We start from the raw sequence: 15839 nt of genomic DNA, 5'->3' as shown, positions 1-15839 counted from the left end.
CATTACTTGTGGTTTTTTGTAGCGGTTTTGAATAGTTTGATAATACTTTATTGTTTAAGTTTTTTTTTATTTTAAATGCGAGTATCACCTAAAATGTGATTTTTCTGAAAAGTGTATTACGTTTTGAATGACTGTTTGAAATTAGTAGGTTTTCTATGCAACAGCATCCCTACTTTTGTTTAACGAACATTTTCTGTATGAGTACAGTTCTTATATTTATGGTTTATGTTTTTCTATTTTGAGGTGCATAAAATTTACTGCAATAAATGCTAACTCTATAAATAAGTTTTTATTATTTTTATATAGTTTTTTTGTGTTAAAAAATTAAAGCATATTTAGTTTTTATTTTGCATGCACATTTTTGCCATGTGGTATAACTCATTTTCAGGGGGCTAAGAAACATCGCAAACTGTTTCTGGCGCAAACATTGGCGAATATTTTTGACCCGATAAACTACTTTAAAAGTACCACTTCGATTTGAAAGTTTGCAGGAACTACCAACAAATGATTTTCTCTACTTCTTTGTAATTATGAGTATTAGCAACAATCGATACAATTTATATTGGTTTTTTTTTTTTACTAAATAATTGGTGTTTCATTACGCGAGTTCATTATTTGTGTATTTATTTATTATATTTTTTTAGAAATGTAGAGGAGTAAGAGCTTAGATTTAATATTTGGAGAATTGTTTCTATAAGACTGAAGTGTGGACAATATTTATTAGGCTTCGCTTTTGATGGTTTTTTTCTAATTTTTCCAAGTTTTAACTTTTTCATCTCCATATTAAAAATACCTTCAGTTTTTCAAAAATTTACGAAAAGAGTTATAAAACAAAATTATTTTGAAAAAAAGTTAAATATAAAAAAAAATGTGTAAACATATTTCCTTAGGAATATTATTTTTTCAGCTATTCTGCACTGGAAGTAAAAAACTCCTAAATATCAGAAAAACCAATCAAAAATTTAAAATTAAATTTATTTGGGGCTTTTTATTCAGATTTAATTCAGAAAGGTTTTAGTTATTCTGGAAATAAAAGTAATAATTTTTTTTAAACTTGGAAAAATAATTTTTTATAAAAGTAATATTTTATTTTTTAAATTTGGAAAAAAATTATTACTTTTATTTCCGGAATAACTAAACAAAAAAAATTATTTTTAGAAGTAAAATAATTCAAAACTTTCAAATATTTAAATTTAAAGAAAATATTCCTTTTTTTTGATCAAGAAACTCTTAAAAAATAAATATCTAAGAAAAAGTAATCAAAAATAGTTGGAGAATTGAAGATAATATTCCTTAGAGAGTAATTTTTGCTTACATCGTTACTATGCAGAGGAAATAATTAAAATTTTCCAAAAATTTAGAAAAGAAAATTTAAAAAATAAAAATTTTGAATAAGAGGGAAAGTTTTTTCAAAAATTTTAAAACATGTTCCTTTGGGAATATTTTGGTTTCTGTCGTGAAAGTAATAAAAGCTCAAAGGTTTTCGAAAAAATATTCAAAAATGTGAACAACTTTGAAAAAATAAATTAAAATATTAATTTGTTTTAAGTGGATATGAATGCAATTAAAACTATACAATTTACTAAACTAAATAAAAAAATATTTAACAAACTTAACAGTTTCGAAAAAATTTTAAAACATGTACAGGAATATTTAGTTTTTTAATTATTCAGCAATGAAGGAAAAAATTCTAAAATTGCAGAAACAAATATTGAAAGCTTAAAACAAAAACTCTTTAGAAATAATTTTTTTTTAGTGATTCTGGTAAAGAAACTAATAAATATTGTTCAAAAATTTATTAAAGGTCATTATTTTGGAAATACAAAACTATAAAATATTTAATTAAAAATTAAATTTAATTTAGTTATAATAAGATTAATATAAGATAATTATATAAGATTTTAAATTTAATTAAATTTTTTTTTAATTATTTATAATCTTATATTTATAATTAAATTAAATATAATTTAGTTTAAGATAATTTAAGGATAATTAAATTTAATTATTATTTTTTTTTTTTTTTATCTTTTATAATATTTTTTTTTTGATATTTCCAAATAATGATTATAAAATTTAATTTAATTTAATTTTTTTTAATATTTTATAATTCTATATTTCCCAAATAATGAGTTTTGATAAATTTTTGGATATTAGTGCCATTTCATTTTAATTTTATTTAATTTAAGGTAATAAAAAATGTTCTTATGCGTAGTTACTATGAAATTAAAACTTTTTAAAGAGATTTGAAAACAAAAATCCTTAGATGTAATTAAAATTGCTTTAGTAATTTTGGAAATAGAAAAAATTGTAATCTAAAAAAAAAATCAATCCTTTACTTAGTCTGGAAATGAAAAAATATAAATTTGTCAAAATTTAAAAAAGAAGTGTTTCCTTTAATTAATACGGAATTGAAAAAAATATTGTTTTTAGAAATAAGTTTCTAAAGAAAATTTCAGTAGTAAAAGGTAGCTTTTTATTATAAATATTCAATTTATTTTAGAAATTCTGAGAAATTAATGCTTAATAAGCAATAAAATATTTCCTTAAAGTAAGTAAAAAAGTATTGAGAAGTGTCAGACTGGCACTTCAACTTCAAGTAATATGTATTTGAAAAATATTTGAAAAAAGCTCCATAATTACTAAATTAATGCTAATCCCGAAATTCCGACTTCCAAATTGGTTTTATACTTTTCTTAAGCCCTTAACTGGAAATTAGGCATAAAAGAATTCACATTATTTTATCTTCAAATTACGGGCTTCCGACTTGCCTTCCTCGTATTCTTTTGGGAATTCAGTATTTTAGGTAGTAAAAGCCATCGCATCGCTGGAATTATTACCAACATAAGAGGAAAATTATTTCCAAGGCAGCTGCGTTAGAACTGTTGGCACTGATATTGAAGAAGAGATTTACTCCTCACAGAATTTGCATGTATCGTTTTTGCCGACAGATTTTTCGGTTAGAATTTCCCCCAAGAAGAATAACAAGAGAGAATAGTTGAAGGCATAGTAAAATTTCCCTATTACTAAGATTAATGTTTACTCCTCAATATTCAAATATTCCTATGTATTTTCAGAAAAATCTACAGGTTTATCTAAATTCTCTACCTTTCTGGCTATATTAATTGAATTTTTGATGCAGCTTAGGTGAAAAAACTCGCATATTTGAAGTTCTACTGCACTATGCCATCTGGTGCTGTAAATATTTTCTTTGGGGCTTATTATCTGAAACGTGAAACGCTTTTGCTTTATTTACTACTGAATATTACTTCTACATTTCCTCGCTGTGATTTATTTCCAGAGCGCAAACTAATTTAAATTCCTTTTGAAACACATAATTGACTATATATTAATTTAATAACTAATTTTTGAGTAAGTTTCTTTATTTATTATTGCTATTTTGAGACCAAAATTTCTACCTCTACTATCATTTTTATGCTCTACATCTCTAATATCCTCTACATTTTGTATAGTTGCATGATTATATTTTGGTATTGTTTATATTTTACTTATATATTCGTGTATGTGTACGTCACTACTGCTAAAATATTTGCTCTGTCGTGTTATTCAAAACTTTTATAATATTTATTGTGGCTGAAAACCATTCAAAATGACTCAACATAATCACAATCGTCACGGGGATTCTTACGCTGCTGTAATGCATTTTTGTTTTTTTAGTTTTAACTAGGAAATATTAATTCACAATTCAGAACTCTTAACAGTTGGCATACGTTCTGTTTACCCAAATAAAGAGAAGACGGAGGTTAGGTGTATGATTGCCCTATGCAGTAATCAATATGGGAAGGCTGTTCGACTTCTAAAATGAATTTCTTAGCGAAGGTTAAAGATGAGAAGTTCACAGAGTTGAAAGTACTTCCTCAAATATTGTAACGTTTCGGTATATTTTTTTATTGTTATTCGAGAAATGTGCATTCTGCTGCCACAAAAGAGCTTTTGCTCAGCGTTAGCTTTTATTTTCCGCATTTCTGTAAGCTGAAGGTACGGAATACCGAACGCATCCTCGTTATTGGCTACAAGCAGTGACTACAGATGTTTTCTGCGATACTTGGACTGCTAAAAAGTTAATTAAAGCTTGAATACATCTAAAAATCTGTAGGAATCATTGAACTGGAAATGGTATGAGTTCAGGCCAAAGATGCATGCTGCGTTAATGGTGGTGGTGGTGGAGGTGTTGTCTGAGTGACGCAACCCAAACGCAATTAGCACAGAAGATGCCATTTTGATACCCCACTTGCGGAACCACTTTTTATTTGTTTATGAATCTGCCCACGTCGTCTATTTTTCTTTTCCGGAATTTCTTTCAAGTGAACCATCGAAAATTCCGTCAGCATTCTATGCTATAGAGCACCCAGACTTGAGCACTCACACAGCTACTGAAAGACTGTTTTCTTAAATTCTTCTTGATTGTAGCTGCTACATTTATCGTTGTGCCGCCACCCCATCTTCCTGGGGCATCGTTTCCCAGCAGACAGTGGCCGTTTATTGCTGACGTAATTCTGAATGTGCCCGCTCGTGGCTTTCATAACAACTCACCAGTTCTGGATTTATTGAAATTGGGCTCCGTTTGTTTAGTTATTTTGCAGGTATCCCTGTTAGTTCATCCAGCAACGGTCTGCTTCAGGAATGGCGAGATCTCCCTTTGCGCACGCCTTGGGGACAGCTTGTTTCTACCACTTCGGATTTGTTATATATTAGGATGCCCCCTGTCTTACCAGCTCATTAGCTTTCTCATTTTCTTCTATGTTCGTGGGTGCTAAAGAATTCGCTAAAGCAATTTTTGAATTGGTTGTAGGTGACTTTAAAGCTAAGATGGCTGCTTGACTATCTAAAATTATTATTATTATTACATACTTCCGATAGTTGTTGTGGATGGTTTCTAATTATACTGCAAGTTCCGCTCTAACAAAGAGCATAAATAACTCTTACACAAACAGGTATTCGTTGAACTATGAAAATCACTTTCAGCATGGCGATCACTGCCTAATGAGATTGCACAACGAACGTAATGGTTTATCCATGCAATAATTTTTAATTTCAGTATCGAAATATAAATTTAATTTTAGTCTAACTTAGAGTTGATGTAACACTTCTCTCTTTATTCTCATCCACATCCCTTTTCTAATCCACAGAGAATCTTAGTTCAGCAAATGCGCAAGAAATTCATTGCAACTTTAATCAAATGCTTGGATCTCCCATATGTTTCAGAAAAATGGATTGACGTGGCATGAGCATTAATAGCCTGTTAGTGAAAGTAACTTTTCAGGCGTGGGTGTATCTCTCCCTCTCTCGCTCTCTCTCTCTCTAGTAAATTGTGAAGGTGGCAAAATTTGAATTTGTACGAAGAGAGCGGCATCTTAGCAGCGTAAGACTTGTCAATGTGATTTCGGTGTATGTAATACGTTTTATTGCTTGAGTTATTTCTTAATTACTTTTATTATAATATAACAACGCAAGCTGAAACTCTTATTAGTATTTTTTGTGATCTGTTGCATTTATAATAGAAATACTGCTAAGTGTTATATGAAAATGATAGTTTGAAAAACTAGAATGGAAAAGCAATAAAGTTCGCCTTCTGAACGTGGCTAAAAGCCTCTTTGCTTATTTTGTATTTTTTTTTAACATATTTTAGTTTTATTAGAAAAATTCTGTGAGACTTATAAAATAATTTATGGTTCTTTAAATTTTTTTCTTTGAGAAAGCAGCAGAAAATTCGGGATTGTAAAACAAAAAAAAAAACTACCAGAAAAGATATTCAATTTTTGGTTTTGTTGTTTTCTTAAATAAGTTCTGTAAGTAAGTGCACATGCTTCTTATAAGCTCATGCAACAACTCCGACACTTTCTTTGTAATTTAAGTTAAGTCGTTTCCTTTTAAATAAAGTTCATGAAAATATGAGAAAAAAGGAAGAAAGAGTGTACGGAAGCAATTAAGCATGACCGATAATCTTTTGATCAGGTACCCACATTTTTTTCTAAGCGGATTTTATTGCTTTCAATATATTTTTCCACATTAACTGTTTACATATATTTAATAATTAAATCATTTAAATTTAAATGCATTTAGATATATTCGACAGTCAAGACCAGAATGACCGACGAAATTTCGTTTTCTCAGAGCTCAAGTCTAACCGCTGTTGAGTGCTTGAAAGAAAACCAATTCTGCGTTTACAAACAAAGTGACGTTTAGTGCACAAGAAATACAAAATTAGCTTACAATAAATTTCTATTTGTTATCCATGTCGATGTCAATTTATTTGGAATTAACACCAACGACAAGAAATCTAGCGCTGCGCCGATACATCTATTACCCATTTAACCCGCTAGGTGACAAGGTGATGTTAAACTGTTTCCACAATTGCAAGCGGTTAATATTTATGAACCAAATATGGCCAATATAGTTTTTCTAAATATCCCGAATGCACAGCCACCCAACGGCTCATCTTGTAGCCTATGCTGAGACCAGATATTTACGGAAGAAAGTAAATAAAATTATTTGAAGTCCATTCAAAAGTTTTTGAGACATTTAGATCGAAATTCTTAGAACAAAACTCTGAGCTGAAAATCAGTGAAAATGTATTCGACACCACAGGTTCGCCCTCCCGTGCAGATTGTGGGATACTCAGACTTCAGAGATTGTTGAGGCTCAGAATTTTAAAGATTTTTTATAGCATTTTGTGAGCAGAAAATATGAAGTGCACATACAAGGGGTCGCAAAATTAATCATCCAACTTTAGTTTTGAATGACTTTTTTACTAAATAAAAAAAAAAAGATTTTTAGTTTATTTTCTCCTTTACGCACTCCATTGCTTGTCTTTTTGTCAGTGTACAAGAGCCGTCTACTTCAAAAGTGTCAAAAATAAGTGGCGTACGACGCCATTTGCAAGATTTATAAAACTTCCGATATTATTATTATTTATTCCAACTCCTTTAAGAGCTTACGAATTCAACAAAAGTTTTCCAAATATTTTTATTTCTAGTCATAGGTCTCAGTTCATCAAAGAATTTTCTAGTTTCATTGCGATAGTCAAATTGCCAAGACATCAGTGATCATCTTGTCTCTCTTTGCGGATTTCAAGTCAAGACGGCATGCGGTTATTAAAATCTCCCGATAGGGTGATTAATTTTGCGCCAGCCGATATATTTCTGAGAATTTCAATCGAAAAAAAGTCAATCCCGAATTTTTTCCAGCTGCCTTCAAAATGATTTTGAAATAAGCTCTACGTGAACTGCAACAAAGGTATGTTTAAAATTGTGGTTTTCAACCATAAAACTAAAATGTGTAGTAAATTTTTATATCAGGGTTGTGCATCTTGCGTGACCACTAATTTTTAGTGGTGGTTAAATTAAAGGTTTCACTATCACTAAATCTTCAGTTTTTCACTGTTTTAACCACCTGCTTATTGCATGAATTATTTAGTGCACGATGCCAAGCCCTGATTTATAAGATCAAAAAAATTGAAATTTTTTTACTGCAAAATTTTCTTTCTATTTTCATTTACTTATAAAATTATTGGTGTCACACAAAAAATTTAAAACCATTTTCTGCTGCTTTCTAAATTTTTCATTTCAATATTTTAAAGTATTGGTGCACATTAAACATTGACATCCTCAATGAATCACAAAAAAATGTACTTTTTCACAAATTTTTTCCAACTTATTGGTTTTAAAATAATTTAATTATTATTACGAAAATGTATTTACTTGCAAACAAATACATTTGAGATTTTTACTCAAACTTAATTTCAATATTTAATATTCAATATTTTGCATCAATCATTTCCTTTGAAAAAAATATTTTTTTCGCCTGACATTTTTTATTTTAAAACAATTATTTCAAAGCACACCTCCTGTGCATAAAACATTTTTCATTTCATTGAAAACACAATTTTGCGTAAATAAATTTTTACACCTTTGCAAATTAATTTCATTTTATTTTTGCCAGTTCTTTTTTAATTAAACTCGTTTTAAGAAACTCAGCGCTAGAAGTTACCTTTTAAAATCATCAAATTTCCTTCTTTTTCTTATTTTTTGTAGAATTATTTTCGCTTGCAACTATTACGAACATACGCACGCACACGCATACCAACACAACGAAGCACTTTCATCTGCCTGCTGTCGCCTTTTGAGGGGTCAACAAATTGATTAGGGGTTTGCAGTTTGAGGGTAAAATTGTGTTTGTATCTTTTTTTTCTACATATTTGTTAAAAATTTTAGTTTTACTTTTCAAGAGTTGTAGGCGTAGGCAATTATTTTATGTTTATGTTCACTTTTTTCCAGCATCTTCACGCATTCCCCACCAAGCGTCAATGTGAATCTGTGATGCCCGGCCAAAATCGCTTGAGCGGTTATCGCGGGAATCAAGAAGAAGAAGATGCTAGATATAAATATGATGAGCCCATTTCTGAATTTTTTTTTACTAATGCAATTATTTGTTTGATCCAAGAACTAAAAATCTCAGAACACTGCAATGCCTTCTAGTGAAGTAGAGAGCATATTTGTTTGAGAGCATATTTCCAAAAGTTTAATTTTTGGAAATTAATTTTTGAAAATTTTGGGCTCATCATAATTACTGCCACCTCCATAGATGTGCATATAATAGCGGTATTCACAAATTTGTGGCAAATAGCAGCTAAGCTCTCAGCTACAACAAAACAAAAAAGTGCTCCAAATGCCTCATTTTATGGCTAAGAGCTAAACTGCTATTTTGCCCTTTGTCAGGCCACTTGCTTTGCTTAGTGAGTAACCGAATTAATTTACTGGGCGGCGAAATTCAGAAATTTAAAATGTGAAATTAGAAAAAATAAAACGATAAAAATATTTTTTATAATTTTTTCCATATTTTATTCATCACTAAATATTTACTAAAGCAACGAAACACACTAAAAATAAAAATGTACGTAAATTATTAATTTAAATAAAACTAAAAGCCACTGAAATTTTTTTGCAATTTTCGAGTTATTCACTAATTTAAGAAACGAGAAACTCGAGCACTAACTTTAATATCACAACAATTAAAAATATGAAACATTCAGCTGCTTATTTTAAAAAGTGTGGCACGCACACACCCTAACTATTTACTAATGCAAATACAATTTAAAGTATTGTCATCTCATCTCATTCAAGAATGTGTAGAAATTTATGACTAATATTTAATTACTAGGTAGAATATTTAGTTGCATATTCGAATGTGTAAAGATACTTGGAATTAGTTTGCTAGCTTTAGGTTACTGCACTTAGTTCTTAAAAATAGCGCAAAATTTATAAATTCATAAAAGAACTCTAATTCTAGAATAAACATGAGAAATCGTGGACGACCAGTGTACCACTTTCATGAGTTAAGGAACTGAGGAAAAGCAAAGATGTAAAAATACTGCCTGTTCCATAAGATGCGCGCACACACATCTCCTAATATAATTACACTAAATTTAATTAAAAATTAAAATTGCTAAAAATATAATATATTAATCCCTGTATTTCAACTTTGTATGTGGCATATTTTTTATAAATGATTCCAAGCAAACTCAATACAAATTAAGCTATTCATTCAACGGAATTGTGCGAAAATTTTAAAAGTAAATTACAAAGTGAAATTAGATATAAATAATATATGAATACAGCTAATTTTAAAATATATATTTTGCATAGAACTTTAAATAAAAATTAAGCACAAATGAGAGTACGTATTTTTTTTTTGTTTTTTTTTTGGAGTTTTACTTTTTTTGTTGATTTTCAAATAAAGTAATGAAAGTGACCAGCAAACAAAACTTGTACCACGAAGCAAGCAGTTAACAATTCGGAGAAGTGTTTTTTTTAAATAAAGATATTTAATTACAACAAAACAAAAAACAGAAAATGTCAAATCAACTCAGATGCGCAACATGGCGCAAAAATATTTTAAAACTTTTTATAAAAATAAAGAACAATTAAACATTATATGAAGCAGGTTCTACGCAAAGCGAATTTCACGCGGCTCAGTGAAGCGTAAAAGAGGCAATAAATAGCAAAAATGTGCGCCGGCTGAAAATTTTACTACTTTCGAATAGGTTTATAACTTTGATGTTGCCGGCAACTTGACTATTTAACATTTCACATGTGGATCATGTTTCTAACAGTGTTTTGGAAGAATCAGGCTCTGGCAACATTGACGCGCAGCATTTCACATGCGACTCTTGCTTCTAACAGCAACAACGCTAATGTTTTGAAACCATGAGACTCTGGCAGCAATGCTGCGCAACAATGACGCGTAGCATTTCACATGTGACTCTTGCTTCTAACAGCAACAAAGCTAATGTTTTGAAAACATGAGACTCTGGCAGCAATGTTGCGCAACATTTCTTTTTGATGCAATCAAATTGCAAAAGTTGTGTCTGCAGCATGCTGACATTAACTCGGGCATGCATAGACACAATTGAAATTATGTCTTAAAAAAATGTTGTTTGCAGCATATTTGGTAGCAACCGCTACGTGGAGCTTTCGCTTGCGCGTAAGTTATAAAATACTGCTAAAAATTATTTTAGAAAGCAATGCCGGGTACCATTAACGACAGCATGTTGCTAAGCCTTTTTCAGGCACATTTTACACATTACAACGAGTGCTGAAAACATTGGGAATGAATACAAAAATAAAAAAACATTTGACCTGCCCTTTAGGTATTGCCAAGTAGTATCTATTAATTAATTTTATTGATAATAATTTAACATTTTTAGACAGACCCTGCGTTTTTTTGCAAATTATTAGAACAAAATTAAACTTTTGTAAAGCAAAATCAAACTACTAAAAATTAAAGCATTCAATAAGTAGCGATGAAATTGAATAGAGAGCGAATGTTTACTCAAATTACAAAAAAACAACAAAAACTTGCTACCACTTTCTATAGGCATAGCGCAATCTAATTATAAATAACTCAAAAAAATCGTAAACAAATGTGTTTTACCCAAGAAAGAGAACTTTTTTCGCCGTTCCAAATATGGTTTACACAAGAAAATGAAATAAAATATTCGCTTTTGAGAACTTTTTTCGCCGCCCGAAATTTTCAACCAAAGCGCCTTATATCAATCGCACTACTCTCTTCTTACTACTCATATTATCAAGACTCTTCGGCCCATTTCTCCACCTTAGCTATTTATGTTTTTTCATGCATCTTCTTTTAATTCGCTCTCCACTTTTGCTAGCTAGATAACTTAATAGTTTTCTTTTTTCTTTAACATCCATCCGCTTAATGCGCTTAAATACAAAGTAATTAGAAAGTAAAGTAAACCATACAAAGACAGATACAATCGACATTTAAATTATTGTATGTATTAGTTTGCTCTCTCTTGTTTTACTTCATGTTGCTTTACCTTAAAATTACGCCCAATATACCCTAAACATTTTCATTTTTTTAACTTTTATTCTTTTAGCCCCATTTCCAACCACCATCCTCGTAGATACGCCCACCCACCCATTTCGTCCTTCCCCACCATCATCATCATCATCATACTCCTTGCTACGTGTTGTTTGTTTGTTTGTGGTTTGTGTGTTTTTGCTAAGCTTAATCATTCTTTACGTTTGACGATTTTCTTCCAGCGCTTGCGTTTTGTCATACGAAATCCAACTCGGAGCGAGTCTTGTACATTTTACGCTCCATAGTGCGTTCGAACCACTTTTTAATCTCCGCCACGATCAACACCGACGACGTGAGCGAGACTAAAAAGAGTATATCATAGGCGGAGAGCGCTTCCGTTTGGAATACCATTTGTAACGGCGGAAAATAGATGACCAACATTTGTCCGATAATCGAGAAACCAACAGCGAGAAGGAACATTTTGTTCGTGCATAAGCCTATCTTGAAGACACTCTTCGTTGCCGAACGACTTGCCAATGCATTGAACATATCGAAAAAGACAAAACATGTGAATGTCATGGTGGTGTCGCGTTTCGTTTTGCCCATTGTGCCGTCGGCCATTTCGCGCTGAAACACCCAAAGCGTGCCGAGCACAATGATGCTGGCGCTGAGCAACACATTCACAATCACCGATTTCGTAATCATAGGTTGTTTGACATTACGTGGCTTTTGCTTGAGTACATCGTGGTCAACCGGTTCGACGCCGAGCGATTGCGCTGGTGGTCCATCCATAATAATGTTAATCCAAAGGATTTGCATAGCGTTCAGTGGGTTGGCGATGCCCATAAGAGTAGCGAGGGCGATCAGCGAAAGAGCGGCGATCGAAGTACTCAGTTGGAAACGCACAAAATTGCGGATGTTGTAGAAGATTGCTTTGCCCTCCTCGATGGCAGCACTGCGTTGCGGGAAGATAAGGGAAAATTGTCAGTAATTAATAAGAGATGTCAGGCATTATGATAAAGAAGTAAATGTTATTAGATAAGTGCTTGTTCAGTAAAAAAATTCATTGAAAGTGAAATTAGAAATTGTTTGCAACAACGAAAATGCATTAAGGATGAGAATGGTTAATTGTTTATCTTCATGAATGGCGCATAAATTATTTCCTCGAAGCCGAAAATTGAATTGAGACCCGCGGCACTTAAGAAATATTGGAAATAAAGTCTTGTTAACTAACAATAGGCTAATTTTGAAATATTCTAAAAAATATTTTTTTTAAATTATAGTAAAACCAAAGTTATTTAGTTTTTCCCATTCCTTATACTAGCAGCTGCAAGCCGCACAACGAAAGCACATCAAAATGTCGCGCATTTGTTAGATGGAGGAAATGCACCCCAACCTCAAAAAAAAAAAATTATAAAAATCCACGATTTTTCTCAATTCCTCAAAACTTTCAATTTATTACCTTAAAATTGACTAAGCTATAAAACTGCATGCCAAAAATTATTCTGGAAATTCTAAATAAAAACCGTGGAATTGAGATGAATAATATTTTTGTAATTTTGTCTTTCATTTTAAAATTTGATCTATGTTTTTTGTTAAACAATGTGTTATACTTCTGTACAAAAACAATGAACATTCCAAAAAAATAAACAAAATAATCGAAACTTCTCAAAAAGTTGATGTGCTATAGTGTCGCTGGGTGTAGATTCCATTACTTTCAACAAACACATCTACTAATATTTTACCACCTTTAAAAACTACTTACATTATGGTGTGGAAATCATCATTGACCAGTATCATATCGGCGGCTTCTTTGCAGACATCGGTGCCGTTTTTACCCATAGCTATGCCAATATCAGCCTTCTTCAGTGCGACGCCATCGTTGACACCGTCGCCTGTCATGCCGACAATATTTCCAGTGCGTTGTAGTGATTTCACAATCGCCAGCTTATGACGTGGCGTGACGCGGTAGAAAACGCTCACATTATTGGCGACCTTGTCCAATTGGTGCTCATTAAGTTGATCCATCTCTTGACCGGAAAGCGTTTGCTGGTGAATTGTATCGATGCCAATAAGATTTGCTGTAAAAGGGAATACAAAAATTAATTACTTGAATTAAAATAAAGTAAATGCTTTAAAATTTAAACTTTTAGGTATGTGAAAGGAAATGTTGGAGCTTTAAAAATGTATTCTTTAATAATCATTAAAATAAATATTCAAAAATACTTATTTATCACAAAAATGATGAATGTTGCAGTGCAAGTGGGACAGTGACAATGACTCATCGTCCTAAGTCTAGTTACACATAAAAGCTAACCGGATTTCTGCACTAGAAAGTATCAAATAATTACTGTTCAGCTACTGGCGACAGAATTTATTAAATCACCCTATATATTACCGTAAAGGCTATTATGACGTACTTAAGATGGGCTTGCTCAATTCGATACCAATATTCCTAACATAGACCTGAGAAGTGCTTAAAACCCAATAAATAACAATCAACCTTTCATACAGCCTTTGAAAAATAAGAATATTTCACTATCTGTTTCTTTTTTTCTTCTCATTAATTTGGCCTCTTTCATGGCAGCTCGGCTATTCCTATTACTGCATACTCTTCTATTATTGGATGCTTCACACATAGGAGGCATCGAACATGGCACCAACCGAACGATAGTCACGGACAAGCTCTCTTATGGGCTCCCGCAATAAATAAATGATAAACTGGCCGTGTGCCGCGTATGTGTGTGTGAAGCTCAAAATAATTACTGTTCGCTCTACCCAACAACCGGCTGCTTCATATTTGCTTTCAACGGTTCTCACTTTTTCATTTACATTGCACTAGTTTCATTTCTGCGCTTTCATTTACTCATTAGCACCTGCCACAAGCAAGCAGCACCACCATGTCGTGCAGTTTTTCATTAACAACATTCTTTAATGAATGCCGCTCCATCTATGAACGTACGAATATATTTCATTGACTTTTAAAAGGGGGGTGCAATTTTTCTGCCACTTCACATTGAACATTTAATATCTCCTTCATTTCTATGCTTCATCATGCGAGATTTTCTCTGGCGTCTGTATTTCTTATCAGTTAATATGGCTCGCTTTTTTGCTCACTGCTTTTGTATTGCCGCCCGCAGCAAAGAAGTGCAACGTTCTTGGTGTACGCCTGCGTTGTCTATGAAGTTGGCACGCCGCAAGGAATGTGCAAGTGCAGCGTACTCGGAGTTGCAGCTGAGCCCCGTGAGTCTGGCTGCAGGAGGTTTGCCGCCTGATTACTGCCAGACTGACTGTTGGCTGCTCATTTTGTAGTTTTGCGATTGAAGTTTTCAGTTGTCCTCTTTTGTTTTTTTGTTTTTCACTATATTGCTTCATTTCTTATGCACTACCATTGCCGTTTCCGGCGCTTTTCGTTGTTATCGGCATTGCGTCCGTGCATTTCCTTCTCGCCTGCTATTGAATCAGAGCCATTGCAGTGGCTGCTATAAAAAAACAAAAAATAAATAATTGGCGCGTACACTTCTGTTAGGTGTTTGGCCGAGCTCCTCCTCCTATTTGTGGTGTGCGTCTTGGTGTTGTTCCACAAATGGAGGGACCTACAGTTTCAAGCCGACTCCGAACGGCAGATATTTTTATGAGGAGCTTTTTCATGGCAGAAATACACTCGGAGGTTTGCCATTGCCTGCCGAGGGGCGACCGCTATTAGAAAAATGTTTTTATTAATTTTGCTTTCACCGAGATTCGAACCAACGACCTCTCAGTGAATTCCGAATGGTGATCACGCACCAACCCATTCGGCTACGGCGGCCGCCGTGGTAGTGGCTGCTATAGGAATTTTAATTTTTACGTGATGCAACATTTCGAGTGGGCGCTTGGCGAAGGAGGAGTAGGAATACCCCACCACACAAGCGCTTCGATGATGATGCTCGTAGTTATGCACTTACAACGATTTTTCCTTTAAGTAGTAGTAAAATATTTCAGGCTTCACTAAAATCTTGCACGTGCTGAGTACAAAATATTTTCTTCATATTTGTGCGAAATGTATTTCGAGTGCAACGCGCATTTCTGCTGTCAGTTTGGCTTGCAGCTTCGTTTTCTTATTTATAACTTGAATTGCTATGCTTTCTACTCTCTATAAACAGATACCTCACTGTTGACCTCTCACTCAGCCCCTTGCACTACTTTAATAATGTGCCATCTTCATACAAACATAGAAACGCAGTTCATATTGCACTCACTGCTGCTCTATGCTCATACAGGCCTGCTTTGTTTTCCTTTTTTATTGCTTTACTTCATACTGGGTGTCCTGCTGTTTTTCGCAACACCGACAAGATGAAAGTTCACGTTCACAAGTGCATGCGCACACAAGCAAATGCACGCTGTAAAACAAGTACCCTGCAGGGAAACCCCAAAATCAAGGGTTCCTTCAAAAGCGAAAGAACCAACTCTCTAGACTGGAAAACAAAAGTTGTTGATTACAAAAGAGGTTGATATTGGAA

General features: G+C 32.7%; 1 protein-coding gene across 3 annotated transcripts in view; it reads right to left on the bottom strand.

Moving 5' to 3' along the window:
• Positions 1–8839: 8839 nt before the first annotated feature.
• LOC129242807 (calcium-transporting ATPase type 2C member 1) overlaps positions 8840–15839 on the bottom strand; it is a 128765-nt gene continuing 121765 nt past the window's right edge. For all 3 annotated transcript variants that reach the window (XM_054879658.1, XM_054879660.1, XM_054879659.1), the window contains exons 3-4: positions 13106–13421; positions 8840–12295 (exon numbers count right to left, since the gene is read on the bottom strand). In XM_054879658.1, coding sequence (XP_054735633.1) covers positions 11596–12295; positions 13106–13421 — 1016 coding nt within the window. In that variant the 3' untranslated portion in view covers positions 8840–11595. The remainder of the gene's footprint in view (positions 12296–13105; positions 13422–15839) is intronic.

This window comes from Anastrepha obliqua, chromosome 3 (assembly GCF_027943255.1).
Source record: "Anastrepha obliqua isolate idAnaObli1 chromosome 3, idAnaObli1_1.0, whole genome shotgun sequence".
Classification (NCBI taxonomy): domain Eukaryota; kingdom Metazoa; phylum Arthropoda; class Insecta; order Diptera; family Tephritidae; genus Anastrepha; species Anastrepha obliqua.
The sequence above is the reverse complement of the archived record's forward strand: the minus strand, read 5'-3'. Positions and strand labels throughout refer to the sequence as shown.